This window comes from Gymnoscopelus microlampas (assembly GCF_963454915.1).
Source record: "Gymnoscopelus microlampas genome assembly, chromosome: 17".
Classification (NCBI taxonomy): domain Eukaryota; kingdom Metazoa; phylum Chordata; class Actinopteri; order Myctophiformes; family Myctophidae; genus Gymnoscopelus; species Gymnoscopelus microlampas.
In genome coordinates, this window is record NC_139954.1 from 12,455,577 (window position 1) to 12,471,659 (window position 16,083).

The following is a 16,083-nucleotide window of genomic DNA, read 5'->3' on the forward strand; positions in this document are numbered from 1 at the left end:
TTAACAGATGAAAGGAGGTTCCCATAATAAAATTGTCAATACAAATGCCTGTCATTTTTAACTTTTGTCAATGAAATATCATTGAGTCAGTGTCTCAAGAATAATTATAACCAATTTGAGAATTACGTCAAGCAAAAAAAAGTAGTCATTATTGCACAGGATACATTTTATTGCATTTCTACAAACAGCAGAGGACACATTCACATGATTTCTTAAGTTAAAGTCTTGAAAATATTAACAGCATAGTCACATTTATCTCCAATGGCTCATTCCCTTGGGGTTGATATAAATACAAAGACAAGGAATATCCATGGTCCCCTTCTCAGTCACTCAGCAACACACTGCAAAAAAAGATGAAGATGTATGAACAATTAAGCAATTTCACAATTCATTGAATTAATTAGTCAAGTTCCCCTTTCAGAGAAGAGGGACGTGGGTGGTTGGGTGGAATGGGATTAAGTGTGGAGATGAGAGAACTGAAAACCATTGAGTTGTCGTTTATTTAGTTTTTTCCCCCCCTCTCTTTAAGTTCTTTCATGCATTGTATTCTACATTGATATACCAAGGAGCACGAGACCCTAGATTTATTTTGTAGTTTGTTTTCCGTTCAGGATAAAAACTAAGTAGGGTAAAAAACATTGCATGCTGCAGCACATCAAATTAACGGGTGGATGTGTTAGATTTAGGTGTGCAATTATTGACAATACTGTCATGTTGGCACTTGACTGGTACAGGAAACAAACTACAGCCTAGGGTTTCATACCCCTTAGGCATATACCAGTCACGGGTAAATGCAATTAAAACCATTGCTAAGAATCTACGTAATGCTATACAAACAATGGAAACTCATGTACAACCTTTTACACAAGAAAAAGCCACATCCCTTCAATCACACATGCACCACATTATGGCTTCACTTCCATTTAAATAGGGGAAGGACAAGTGCACAGAAGGGGGGGGGGAAATCACATGTTAATGTATCCACATTAAGAAATGTTAAGAGTGCTTCATGGATCTGCAACTACTTCCCACTGGAGTCAGGTGCTCTTTTTTGGAGAGCATCAGCTGAGCTCATAAGCAATAGCAGAGTACAAGTTACTTTTCCTTGGTACAAAACCATATTTCAGGATCCAATGCACAGTTGAAAAAGTCTTCATGGCTTAGTTGGCAAAGATTAAAAATCACCCAACCTTCATTAGGCTCCCCGATGAAGGCTCACTGAGCAGAAACACGTCACCTGGGAGGTTTTTAACCTTTGCCAACTAAGGGCAAAGAGTACTCAACATGCCATTTTCTACAAAACAAACATAACTCTTAATGTTAATGTATCAATTTGTAAACTTGAGTGCACACTGCACAAATAACCAAATCCATTTGGTTACACATGCAGACTTGGATTTTGCAGTGCGAGCATCAAGGTCTGCACCCACAGGCCAGGTCTGCAGTGATAAAAACGTCATGCTAGCCTGGACTGCCGCATACAAGTAAAACGATCCAGAAAGATCACATGGATGGAGGCACATGCCCCATGGGACACAATGGATGGACACAATACTGACATGCATCACTCCCCTCTCCCAGCCCCTCCCGAATCCAAGCGCCTCCATGAACATGATGTTCCAACTTCCACCAAAATCACTCAATACAACGCCACGCCAGTTGGACCAGTAATGGTTTAATTATAGACCCACAGGCACCATTATTGTTTGCTGGAGATTGTCGTAAACAAGTCTGCATATTCACAAAATGTGGTAGCAGTCATTGTTTGCATGTTTGTGTCGATACTTACCAAACACTCACACGAACACACAATATGGAGACGTTAGATCTTGAATCCAAGCGCCCTCATGCAGTCTTTGTGAGCTTCGATCAGGTCTGTGCAGTTCTCTTCTCCCTTTTCAATGATGCTAGGGGGTGTGTAAGGGAGTAAAACAATAATTTAAAAAAATAGTCTACACCAAAAACAAGTAGTGTCATTACAACCATTGTAATAGAGTATGAATATTGCAACATTCCCTGACACATGACTTACCAAGCATCCCTTGGTTTCTTGGTTTCAGGACAGGCACAGCAAGGTTTGAGTGGCTTCTTCTCAGCACATTCGCTTGCTGGAGCCTCAACACTGGCAGCAGACAGGGGGGTCGACATGATGATGATGGTCTCTCTGGAGTCTGGAAACAACAATAATGCGTTTATTAAACTATAATACACCGCTGGAGGGTGTCGCATGCGTTGTTAAAGCTTGTTGATCTGGGGTTTGTGTTGTTGTTGCAAGCGACACCGAGGTACTACGAAGTATATTATGCTCCAACGCATGGGTCAGCATCCTTTTTGACATGACAAGTGGTATAGTCAGTGAGTGTGCCATGTCAACATTTAGTCTAATTATGACACCACATTCAATCTAAACCAAACCATTTGCTGATTTTGATTAAATAAAAACACATGTGTTTTTATGCACATTTGATGATGCTCTTTTTGCACTCTTTTTTCCCTTTTATTTAATCATTATTATATTTGTTGTTATTATATGCTGCTGCATTGTCTGAAGGAAGCCAAACCAAAATAAGTTGTACTCTTGTGTACCTGTACACAACCTGTACACAAGAACAATCATTAAAGTACAAGCTTGAACCTTGATTGTCCATAGTAGGCTCTATGCACAGCAGCCATATTGGAAATAAATTGGGCCTCTTCTTACTTCCATCACAGGTGTTACCAATTAAACTAATTAAGGCTCTGTTCCATTCTTGGTCAAACAGTCTGTGCTCACGTTGTACATGTTGGCTCACTGGAAACACTTGAGGGGGTTCCAAATGGCCCCCTGGGTGTGCAACTCTGAGTGTACAAATGGAACCAAATGGACCCGTACACTCTCAAGAGTTATGGGGGTTCTTGACATTAAAAGGTTTGAGAACCACTGCGCTACACGAAATGGAACAGAGCCTTCATTAGTAACACCTGTGAAGGAAGTAAGGAAGAGGCCCAATTTCTTTGCATTTCTCTGCTGTGCATAGAGCCTATAACCCCCCCCCCCCCCCCCCCAAATTGGAAATATTTTAATTCACATCAGGATGCAATAATCATTACTCAGAGCTGTCAGAGCAATAACCCACCTATCTCCCAGACTCCCTACCCAGTCAGATTTTGAAGTTTGAATGGACGTAGAATTGTGTGCATGTAATTTGCATAAATATGTGAGGGGATTCCATTAAAAACCAAAAATACACTCACGCTTATGCTAGTGTGATCACCCTGACGCTGACACCCTCCCCTGTGTGCCAATGTTGGCACCCGTGCCTAAGGTTACCTAAACCCTGCTCTAACGTTAGCCAATGTTAGCTAGGCTGCGGTGCTAACCCCAGTAATCCTAGTACAAACTACCAACTAACCACAGTAAACCCGCTACAGCGCTAATAGCTAGACATTATTTATGAGCTGATTGATAGACAAACTGAAGGCTTTCATCAACGGGCTGTTTCTCAGCCGCATCGCAACGAGATCGCATCATTATTTATATTATGATCATGTTATGTAACTCACGTGTTTAGCCGCTACGGTGCTGCTTGTTGCCACTCCGACTTCAAGATCAAACCGCAGTGAGTGAAACACATGTGCTCTCTTCCTTATATGTCACGTGGGCTCAACGTGCAGACCTCTGGGATATGTAGTCACCCACGTTGCCAGATTTTGTGAGAGATATAAGCAACCAGGTCTAGGAAAACAAGCCCAAAAGAAGCCATCATGAGCACTTTAAACCTATACTGTATCCATTGAAAATAGCAGAGCTTTTTTGAAACATTCTAACAACACAAATCTGGTACAAAACATTTTCAGATGGGGGTTAATAGGGACAAATCATAGAGTTATAATATATCGGGGACAAATACATTAATTCATTTGGGGGTCCGTCCATGACATGAAAATATTTCAGAACCACTGGTTGAAATAATTAATTTAAAATAATTAAAAATAATAATAATAATTAATAAAAAATTGTGAAACAAGTCCAAATAAGCAATCGCAATTTAGAAACAAGCCCAAATAAGCAATTGCACTTTAGAAACAAGCCCAAATAAGCAACTACAACTACACAATAAAAAAAAAGCCAAATATTCACAAGAAACCTCTACTTTACTACAGAAACCCAAGTCCAAAGTGGCTTATAACAAGCGGACATGGCAACACTAGTAGTTACGAAACGTACCCAGCATGCTGTATATAACACAGTGGGGATGCAATAGATTGTTCCATCCTATTGGAGGCTCTCTTGAGCTGAAATGGTCATTTTCTTGCAAAAGTAAACCAAGCTGGGCTCACAACATGGGTCAGTGACTGTGTGTGTGTGTGTGTGTGTGTGTGTGTGTGTGTGTGTGTGTGTGTGTGTGTGTGTGTGTGCGTGCGTGCGTGCGTGCGTGCGTGCGTGCGTGCGTGTGTGTGTGCGCGCGCGCGGGTGCGTGTGTCATATGGGTGTGTCCTAAGAGTTTGTAGCGCCACCTATGGGGCATTGGCTGAAATATGCAGATGTCAGGGTCAACTCAAGGGCCAAACAGGAGGACGAATGAGGTCATTTCAACATTACATAATACAAACAAACTTTTTGTGTTGTGAAAAATAAACGCCGGAAGTGGTTAGTATTAAAGTCTCTGTTGGAATGCTGATGCAGTTTTTTTGTTTTTTGTTTTGCTGGCCGTCGTGATAGCATCCTGTTTGAAACCAGTGGTGTAAAGTAACTAAGTACATTTACTCAAGTACTGTACTTAAGTACAATTTTGAGGTACTTTTACATTTACTGGAGTATTTTCAATACTTTTACTTCTACTCCACTAGCACTACATTTTGGCAAATATTATACTTTTACTCCACTACAATTATTTTAAAACTGAAGTTACTATTACTTTATAGATTTTGATTATTATTACAAAACATACAGTAACCACTTCAGCCCTATACATTTCGGCCATTTGAAAATAGCCGATCTACAAGCTCACAATGCATTGCAATGGGATGCATTGTGAGCTTGTAGATCGGCTATTTTCAAAAGATTTTTAATACGTTTTGAACTTGTGAAATGGGACATTCTGCACAAAATGAGTACTTTTACTTTTGGTACTTTAAGTAGGGCTACATTTTGATACCTATACTTTTGTAAGTACATTTTGAACTTTTACTTGTAACAGAGTATTTCTACATTGCAGTATTGATACTTTTACTTAAGTAAAAAATGCCTTTTCCACCACTGTTTAAAACAGGTGCTGTGCCGATATTTGATGTGACTCCCACGTAATCCTCATCCTTACCTCCACCAGGCCTGAGGCAGATGTGATCCCCAGTATCACCCCAGGCACTATGCTGTTGTAAGATGCAAGATGCTGTTGAGTGTTGAGAAGGAAGCTGCGAGGTGAAGTCAGTCCATGGAGTCATGGTGATCCTTCCGTTAAAGCCGGTGACTGTCTAAATAGGTAAATAACTTGGAGAAGTTTACTCCTTAACCACTTTGAACCTGGGCATTATAGGCAAAATATTCAATTTAATTATATATTTTAAATATATATATATATATATATATATATATATATATATATATATATATATATTATATAATATGAGGGTATGTCTGATAAAATGAATGAACAGAGCATTTAGTGGTCAATCCTCTGGCCAAGTGGTCAATTGGTACAGAGACAGGTGAACTGGTGTGTAAATCCAACAGGTGCAGGGTAAAAAAAATTAAAACTAACCTATGACGTGACAGGAATGACTTTATTCCTGTGACAGATAGTTCCATTATATGAGGGGGTCACTCACTCCCCAATTGTGCGAATGTCTGGGTGCGAGAGAGCACCATATATTTCATTTCATGTTGGCAGCAGGACAAAATTGAAAATAAAAATAGAGACAGGGCTGGCTATCCGGGAATGTTCCCAAACTTCCCGATGGACAGTCCATGCCTGAACTAGCATAAACACTACCTGGTGTGCAATAGCAAGCTTACAATGATCTACTCACACGCAGACAGAGAAATCATTATATCAGCTGCTCAACAAAATTACTTTACATAGCAAAATAATAACTTTTGGTGCTAGTTCATTCACTATGTGCACTATATGATCCAACCCATCACATGGCTGCATAGTGTCAAGAGAAACCTAGAATTGGTAGTTTGTGATATATATTTTTTTGATTCCTTGAAATATGGCGTGGCTCTTCTTACCTGGTGGATAGACTCACCCTGGCCTGTTTCATTCAGGATTATCACCCTTCTATAACACCTTTGATTAGGCATAGGATAAACATTACATTACTGTAACATGTCAGAATCTGTGCATGTATATCTGTTTATAAATAACTGTGTGTTTGTGGGTGGGGGGATATGAACGTGCATGTGTTTACATAATGCACATGCTCTACTGTGCACAGTACAGTAGAGCAGCGTGCACATTTAATGCTGACTCACTTATTCAAGGTTTTGGGGCCAGCTGTGTGCCACATAAACAAGCGAGTATAAGCACATTATTTTTGCTGTCGGCATAATCTGTCCCTTTGACAAATCTGCATCCACATCTGAAACACACTCTTCACATTCTTCACTGTGCATGCGTGAATTAATCAAACACTGCTCTTTAACCTGTTAAAACTGGGAAAGCTTGTAGATCTGATCTATTAGCTGTGACCTTCCTTCTGTCTCCTCCATGTATCTCCTCTTTCACCCTACTGGCTCTCTCCAAGCGAACATTTTGAACTCAAATATTTGCTTCTGGGGGTCTCTGGCACAAAATATTTTGAGATAGGGGTCTGCGGCCAAATACATATCATCATTTTGGGGGACCCTGACATGAAAACGTTTGAGCACCACTGATATAGCAACATAAAAACTGTTAGGATTTAGTACACATTTGTAGAATCGGCCTCAGGTCTTAATAGGTTAAAAACAAAACAAAAGTCCTTCTTGTTCCAGTTCCTGCACAGAGATCTGTGGGGCAATGTGCGTGGCCACAGTGCGATTCCTCCTGACCAGCATATTTCCACTGGTTCAGTGGAGCGTCCCAGATGGAAGGGGGGAGATGGAGGCGGCAGCCCACCAGCGTACAGATGCCCTGAAGTAAGTGTCTCTTCACCCAGCTCTATCTTCCAAGTCTGATAGTATCAGGCGAAGGGCTAAGCCCTTTGACCTATTAAAGTGGTCAGGCCAATAATGCACATTTTACACCACAAACATCAGAACCTACAGTACAAACATTCCAATGATCCTGTAAAACTGTGGCAGGTCTATTATACTGTGCGTAACATATTCCATTTGATGGAGGCACCTTACAGCAGTGGTTCTCAAACATTGTCATGTCAAGGACCCCAAAATTGGCAAATATTTGGCTGCGGCTGAAAAGATTTTGTGCCAAGAACCCCTATAAGAGATTTGTGTACGATTTTTCAAAATTAGTCCAATTACTTTTTTAAATATAGCCGATCTGGAAGCTCACAAGCTCAAGCTTGTCGATCAGCTATTTTCAAATAGCCAAAGTATAAGGTTAAAGTGGTTAAACTGATTTTGATCGTACTGTGTGTGTGTGCGTGCGACTGTAGTTCACGTATCTCGAGAACCGCCCGAACAACCGACCGACTTAAACATGGCACACGCATCGCCGTGCCCGTCATCGAGTCCAATACCCATATATAGGCATATATGGATATCCGGTTGTCCAGATCAGGGATTTACATATATGGGCATGAAAGGGACAAGGACAGATAGATACATAGATCTCCATATATGGACATAAAAGGGACACAGGCAGACGGGTGCAAGGCCAGTGCCCAACGGTCACTAATTTAGCTGGAGACCCCCTGGAACCCCCTCAAGGACCCCTGGGGGTCCCCGGACCCACTTTGAGAAACCACTGTCTTACTGTGTTAAGAGTGCATACATTTGGTTTCGGTATCCTGCATATAGCGAAAGGAACCCCTATCTCTGATGATGATGTTAGTGCCGTGCTTGACCCCTTCAGATGTACCGTAAGTGGAATTGTGTTGAAGGTTTTCAGAAGCAAAGCATCCTGGCAGATTATGTTACTAATCAATAACCCTATATCAAGCCCCTACACTCCAAGCCCACTTATCCTGACTATTATAGACCATGTTGGGAGACGCTATTGGGCGACATCGGTGTGTTAAAAGGTGTTAAAGGTTGCTCCTGCACACACTGCACATACTGATAACAGCTGATTATCAGTTAATATTGTTCGTCGCCTGCATGAGAAGAAATAAATCTTCCATAATGGGAAAATACGTGAATGAATAACATTACATTATAGCCCTCACAAGAAGGCGGTCAGCTTGCTCTATGAATTGACATTGTTTTTTTTGCCAGAAGTGAGAGCATGCCATAAAATAATGATGATGAAATGATCAAATCTGGTGTTTCGGTTAACAAATTCTCTCTCTCTCTCTCTCTCTCTCTCTCTCTCTCTCTCTCTCTCTCTCACACACACACACACACACACACACACACACACACACACACACACACACACACACACACACACACAGACACACACACACACACACACACACACACACACACACACACACACACACACACACACACACACACACACACACACACACACACACACACACACACACACACACACACACACACACACACACACACACACACACACACACACATACTGTACACACACACACACACACACACACACACACACACACACACACACACACACACGCAAAGCGCACACGCACATGCTCTCTGCCTCGCTCTATTTCTCTCGGTGCATGCTGTCCACATTACTTTTCTGGTTCGCACTGGGCAAAAGCAAGAGAGGGCTCTCCCCCCTCTCCGTCCCCCTCTCTGTTATCAATGCTACATATGCAAATTGAGTGACCGATCTACACAGATGCCTCGCTACCACAAATCATACACCAGACCCAACGTCAGCTTGGTGTGTAATGGCCTTTAGGCTATGCAAAGTCCCTGCATGTTATAAATCTGCTGTTGTCATCCCTGTACCCAAATATCTATTGTCATCAATCTGTATGATGAGGGTTGACACTTTCATTTTCTTTTTTTTTTCGCTTTAAAAAAAAATATATATATCCCATGATTTTTGCAACCCATTTTTTCACCCAGTGCCAAAGCTGTAATCCTGGCCGCTACTCTCCCTCTGCCAGCCTGGGGAGAGCCCCGAACTGAGCTCATGCTTCCTTCAATGCATGAGGAGTGAGCAGGCCACTTCTTATCACCTGACAGGGGGGAGTTTCCCCGGTAGGACATACCAACCAGTTCCTTTCCCCTCCATCAGGCGCCCCGGCTGACCAGGGGCAGGCAGTATAGAGTTCAGGATTACTGCATGTTTTTTTTGTGAGGGTACCTACCCTAGGGGGCACAGAGAGAACATGCAAACTCCACACAGAAAGGGCCTTTCGCCAACCCCACCTATAGGCTATGGGCACTGATGACGTGGAGGAGAGAACATGCCCCCAGCGCCCACAGCGTCCCCGGTGGGAATCCAGGACCCAGGACCTTCTAGTTGTGAGGCGACAGCGCTACCGACTGTGCCACGGCCCAGACACTTTCATTGTCAAAGATGATCTTTTGGCATTTCTGATTTATTTCGTGAAATTTAGTGAAAAGAGAGAGAAGAAAGGCAGGAGAGAGAGGGGAGATGACATGCAATAAAACGCCTCGGGTAAGATTCGAAACAGGGTCAGGTGCAAGACTTTATTTACGTGGTATGTTCTCTTACTCTGTGTCAGCCCCAGGGTTGACGCGTAAATCCTTGCCACCGCCATATGCCAGACCAAACACGAGCCGTATAATTAACAAGGCCCACGGCCACCGGAGGCTTCACTTCCTGTGTCAGCTTAAAAAGTTCGATGTGAGTGGAGCGGCAATGCAGCACTTAATACAGACCTCCTGTGGCGAGTGTCCTCGTCTTCTCAGTCACATTGTGGTACGACAACACAACTGCCCTTGAGAGGGGACGGTTGAAAAGATTTGTACGCGTTTAAGCGTATTGACTGTGACCTTCCTTCTGTCTCCTCCATATATGCTACATGTATTATACGCAAGACGCAGATGGTGATGGCTGACTCCTCTCACCCTACTGGCTCCCTCTCTCCAAATCCCCCTCTCCAGAAGGAGATTCCAGAGTTCCCAGAAGGAGATTCCAGAATTTAAATGCAGGACAATCTCGCCTCAGGAACAGCACATTATCCCGAGGGCTGAGGCTGTACCATACATGAACTCTGACGCACAAGCCGTTTTAACAGCAGAGCAAGCATTCGCTAACAAGCACTTTAAAAAGTAGGTACAGGAGGTAGGAGCACAAAGCAACAAGTATTTTTAAACCAAATTGAGCACAACACACTTTAGGATTTTAGCAAATTGAATCCCATATACTTCATTGATCAGTGTCCCCCAGGGATCTATGCTTTTCCCCCCTCTACACCAAATCTCTTTGCCGAAAATAGCCGATCTACAAGCTCACAACATGACTCATGCTGCTGGCTGTTTTTAGACATTATGTATGAGAAATAGTATTAACTGTGTTCAGATTATAGATGCTAAAGTCTGTGTTGGCTACATTACATCCTGTCCTCCACTGTACTACTACTTTCACAATGACGCAGGAGAGAGATAGGACAATGGCAGGGTTGGGAATTATCCACCATCCACAGGCTGGTGAATTGGGCTGTGGCTTATGAGGTTGTCTGCTCAGTTTAGCCTCCAGCCATTAGCAATGAGTTTTTGATCTCCCCCTAAGGTTTTTGGGGAGATTAAAATGTATTGCTAATGGGAGCTAAACGCTGTGTTCTGGTTTCATGTATGACCTCTGTCAGGCACTTGTTTTTTTAGGTTTGGATGTGCTTGCGTGCCCTTTGGCACTTCTCAAGGTTACCAGCACTACCAACTGCATTGGCTGAGAACCAAACAACCATTTGAAGGTTAATTTGTATTTAAAAAAAGATTTTGGTTGATGAAATGGTTAACATGAATAGTCTATCTTTGTAATCCGCATCCAAAAAAGGTATGAAATGCAACAATTCCATGAGCTAGATTGGACCCGGCCTGCATGTTGCACTACGTCTCTCAATTGTGACCTTGATCTTTGACCCTTTGAAGTTTGAACCCCAAACATAATCATCTCTTCAGCGCAGCATATTGATCATTCTTACCAAGTGTCATGAAAATGTGTCCTTCTGTTGTGACCTTGACCTTTGACTTTTTCAACCCAAAAGTTAAGCATCTCTTTCCATTCAAACCAAGCTTCATAAACACATTTTCACGTTATTTTGCTTATGGTCAGACCTGATTAATAAGACCTTAACAATCTCTTCAGAAGCAGCCTACTGATCATTTAATGAAATCTACCCTTTCGTTCTCAGGTTATCTTGCTAACAAACAAACACAAATAAAGACTAAAATCCATACCACAAGGGGAACCCGAACCACACGAAAATGGAACTCTAACCCACATAGTTATGGGACTTGAACCCAAACAATATCAAAATCGATTCTAATTGAAACTGTAACTGTATTAGTTATGGAACTTAAACCCACAATATCAGGGGACTCTCCAACCCCACTAATCGAGGATTATGGAACTCAAACCCATATTGAAATTGATTATACAGTAATTGAGACTCCTCCAAGGAATTATGGTATCAAGGAATGTCTGCCAGTTAGTGCCTGTTCTGCATACTGTAGCACACATTGGCAAAGATTTGATGGTGTCGTGGGTTCATTGAATTCATCTTCCGGTCATCACCCAAGTCTGTCATGAAAGCTGGAAGACTGCTTCAGGCTCTTCTTGATTAAAGCAATTGGAGACTGGCTTGTGAGTCTACTGTGTATGACGTTAATCAAATGCCTTTTTAATCCTTTCCTTAGAGGCGTCCTTGAAGTGCGATGTGCAGTTGTGGAGAGTTGCCATGTCCAAAGTGTCCTCCATGGCTTGCCCACTCATGTGACAGCCCCGTCCACCTCTCCACCGCCCTTCGTGTAAGCTAATCGTCCAACTACATCCCTTAATCTTGTTTCTTGTTTCTCTTTTCTCTGGTTTCATTGCATCACGTAACTCTTCCAAGAAAAAGAAAACAAAAGGATCCCATCAAGGAAATTGCAAGAGGATAATATTGCGATCCTCACTCTGAATCAGTTATGTCAATTTGTTTTTTATCTGGTTTTATAATTGGATGTAAAATAATGCACTGTGGAGATCGCCATGAGCACCAAGCATATGTACAGTATCACGTAACACGGTCCCGTGTTTAATTACATCCCAAGTATAGATGGCCGAGACTGAACTCCACCCGTGTGCCCTGCCAGATGTCTTGTTCCGATGACGATAATTGTGATATTCAACCCCCCCCCCACCCGCACCACCATGCCACCACCCTCACATACCATCCATTGTGTTCCGTCTTAATGTGAGCCGGTGCCCTAACCACCCCTTTGACACGGCTTGATTCATGTGGGGGGATGAGCGGGTTACTGAATAGTTGATGAGCCAGGAGAAAAAGAAAAGAAAAGGGGAGGCAGAGAGAGAGAGAAAGAGACAGAGAGAGAGAGAAAGAGAGAGAGAGAGAGGGAGGGAGGGAGAGAGACAGAGAGAGAAAGCACTCGGTGTGTGCGTGTCTGACACAGACACAGACTTGTGTGTTGTGTGGCACAGAGAGAAAGAGAGAGAAAGCGAGAGAGAGAGAGAGAGAGAGGGAGGGACAGGGTGAGCGGAAAGTCTGGTATCCACTCGGCTCCCCTCCACATAGCCTCAATAAGCACCTCTTGCTTGCAGAACGGTGATGGAAAATTACCGTGTGACCAAACGCTGAGGAACAGGACTGGCAGCGAAGAGCGTAGTTGGACTCGACTCCTCCGGGGCAACAACAACACGAGCAGCCGAGCGCAAAGCGGAGCATGGCCCGTGCTTTCGGCTGAGCAGAGGGGACGCAGAGGAGGACGAAGAAGAGGAGGAGGAGGAGGAGGAGGAGGGGGGGGGCGTGATATTCTGGGGGGATGGAGAAAGTTGGCCGGCCGACCGGGGGCTTCACCAGGGCCACCTGTGGATGGAGAGCTCTCCTTCTTCCGCAGTTGAACCGCCAGTCCCTGTACGTGTACGGCAGCGAAGTGGCCGTGGAGAAGGAATGCATCCGACAGCTGAAGAACAAGGTTCTGGTCATTCACCCGTTCAGTCCCATGAGGTAGGCGTAATAACTTGACTTGACAGATCTAGGCCATTGCAGAATCTGCAAAAGTTCTGCAGATTCAGCAAGTTTGGCGTTCTTGTAATCCTCTCCCTTCCAAAATTGGAGTTGTTTGCAGTCAGGCAGGGATGTAGAAGCATTAGTTGGTAGCTTAATCTTTTTGTGAAATGTTTTAGAGGGTTAGTGTTCATCACCCGTGTGTTAGTACTTCTTTTGAAGTTGACTGTATGCAGGTGAAAGTAGAGCAGGAAGCATGAATTGCGACTGTTACTTGAGAGCAGCATCTGAGCCCCCCAATTTGATGTTGTAGATTAGAATTTGCTGCATGTGTAAAATACACTGTAAACTCCTCAGAGTTAACTTATAAATTTGTAACTCAGAGAGTGCTTTGTTTCCCCTCTCTTTCAGGAGTTATTACATTATGTGCATGATGGCCATCACATTTCTGAACCTGATTGGGATTCCGATGGAGATTGCTTTTCTGGACGGAGATAATGGGTTTGGATGGGAGGGCTTTAACGTGTTCTCAGACACGCTGTTCCTAATAGACGTGGCCCTGAATTTCCGAATGGGAATCATACCAGAGGATGCTGAGGTGAAAACGGCTGCCATATTATAGGCTACTCTATTTTCAGCTACAATCTGGGGGATTATAATCCCAGATGCAGCCCAGCACATGCAATCTCTTACTTTCTCTATATGTAATCTAAGCAATAGCTACACGAAGGACTAGATGAATAAATCCCTATCGTTGCTTTTGGCAAAGTCGGCACCTGTCATTTTATTACAGTGCATCGGGGCAAATTACAAATACTCAGAAATAGAATTTGTAATCAAGATTTAGATTATAGACTGTTTGTTTTCCTCTAGCTTTACTTACTAGGCTGTGTCTCTTATCCGTCGTATATGGCAACTGATCATAGCCCAGATGTGATGTTGGACCCGTCTGTGCTTGGGTTTAACAGTGACCTTGAACATCTGCTTTGGTCAAATAAATCTGTTTTGATCCTGTCAAATGATATCCAAGGCAGAGTTAATTTGAAAAGTGAAATTAAAATATTACATTTTGACATCTGTTAGAGAATGCATTCAGTATTTATATTCCTTGCACTGACTCGATTTGTACAAAATATTCTCGTACATATAGTGTTTAAGTTACTTATTTTGACAGGGGTGTGTGCATTGACTCACATTGCTGTCCTGTGCCTTTTCACAGTGTGCTATCCTGGATGTCAAACTGATCCGTGCGAACTACCTGAGGTCATGGTTCATACCGGATGTGATAGCAGCTTTCCCTATAGGATACATACTTCTAATAGCGGTAATAAGGAATGCATTGTTGATGTAGTTCACTGCTCAAACTCTAATGTATGGTATGGTTTGTTTAAGAGTCTGTGCTGCTCCTTATCCAACTTGGATTTGTCCAAAGGGTGGCGCTAGAGGAAAAGTCATGGGGTCGCCAAAATCTGTAGGTTTTATCCTGGAGACTGCCTTTTAGATTTGAGATGTACTGTAATTGAGGTATCCTGTGTTTATATGTGTACGTTAAGAAGGTTTGTAATTAATGACATTCAGGGAGGGAGGGTGGAAGGATAGATGGAGGAAGAGAATAACTGGAGAGGGGGAGGGAGGTAGAGAGAGAGAGATGAAAGCGAAACATAGAAAAGTAGGGAAAGGTGGAATATATATATATATATATATATATATATATATATATATATATATATATACATATATATATATATATAGTTTATATTTTTTGGCCTGAGGGTGGCACTAGAGGATGCGACATGGGGTCATTCAAATAATAGTTGCAATAGTGGTGCATTCACAATGGATGTGTTAACGAAGGAGTCGACGGATCCTCTTCATTTTCAATGGAGAGCATCTGATGCGACGTGCAGTGCATGATGGACATAACATGGCTGAAATTTGCATAGAGTTCAACTTTATGCAAATGAGGTCTGTGCACCGCAACACGTCCAGCTCGCTACAATCTAATCAAACGATCAAAGATGACAGTGCTGATAAAATACGAATCACGGTTGTGTTTCTGCATTGCTTATTTCTCATCTGAAATGTTTTCAGAAACATTTTTTAGTGTACTAGTACTGTTTAGATATAAAATGAGATTGTGTATTACTTGGCCGGCGTGACAGTTACGGCAAAACAAGAAGCGTAGGGGGTCCGGCGCGTCTAGATGCGTTGTTATAGTATCCAGTGTGAATGCACCATCAGGTTTCACCTTCAGGGAGCAGAAATGCACTCGGCAAGTTTCATGGCAGACTGAGCTTGGCAATTAGAGTTTGATATCACTTGTGGGCAAGTGGAAAGTTTGGCCTGAGGGTGGTGCTTGAGGAAAGGTCATTGGGTCACCGAAACTAGTAGGGGTCATGTCTGGGAGCTTAAAGGTGGTCAACAAAATTACATGGCAACCCACGCAGTCATTTTTCGGGGGGAAAGGCCATCTGCACGGTGGCGCAGTGGTTAGCACTGTTACCTCACAGCAAGGTCCCGGCTACAAATTAAACAGGGTTTGCATGTTTGCATTTTTTTCCCTCTGGGTTTCCTCCTATACCAAAACACATGCTTGCTAGGTACTCCCGACAGTGCCCTTGACCAAGGCTTCACCTTGGTCACTGTGCTGCGCATGGGGACGAACTTGGTCCCCGAGCGCTGCACAGTGGCTGCTCACTGCTCCTTAGGATGGATTAAATGCAAAGGACTATAAAGTCAAATCAAATCAAATCAAATTACAGCTGATTTATACTAAGTTGCGCTCCGGTGTCTTGCGCCAAAAATAGCAGATGTCTACAAGCTGTAATTTGATTTGATTAGATTTTACTTTATTAAGCTCACAAG

The 16,083-nt window shown here is 42.8% G+C and overlaps 2 protein-coding genes across 2 annotated transcripts in view; one reads left to right on the top strand and one right to left on the bottom strand.

Moving 5' to 3' along the window:
• Window positions 1–145: 145 nt before the first annotated feature.
• cox17 (cytochrome c oxidase copper chaperone COX17) lies at window positions 146–3,617 on the bottom strand. Its single transcript, XM_084084618.1, has 4 exons — window positions 3,544–3,617; window positions 2,033–2,171; window positions 1,790–1,907; window positions 146–341 (listed from the first exon to the last, which is right to left on the bottom strand). Exons 2-3 carry the CDS (start codon window positions 2,146–2,148, stop codon window positions 1,823–1,825), a joined length of 201 nt encoding a protein of 66 aa, XP_083940744.1. The 5' UTR covers window positions 2,149–2,171; window positions 3,544–3,617; the 3' UTR covers window positions 146–341; window positions 1,790–1,822.
• Window positions 3,618–13,033: 9,416 nt separating this feature from the next.
• The window catches only part of hcn5 (hyperpolarization activated cyclic nucleotide-gated potassium channel 5), a gene marked incomplete at its 5' end in the record, with an annotated part of 13,290 nt that continues 10,240 nt past the window's right edge, over window positions 13,034–16,083 (top strand). The window contains 3 exons of the mRNA XM_084084124.1: window positions 13,034–13,218; window positions 13,630–13,816; window positions 14,438–14,542. Of these exons, the coding sequence (XP_083940250.1) occupies window positions 13,034–13,218; window positions 13,630–13,816; window positions 14,438–14,542 (477 nt within the window). The remainder of the gene's footprint in view (window positions 13,219–13,629; window positions 13,817–14,437; window positions 14,543–16,083) is intronic.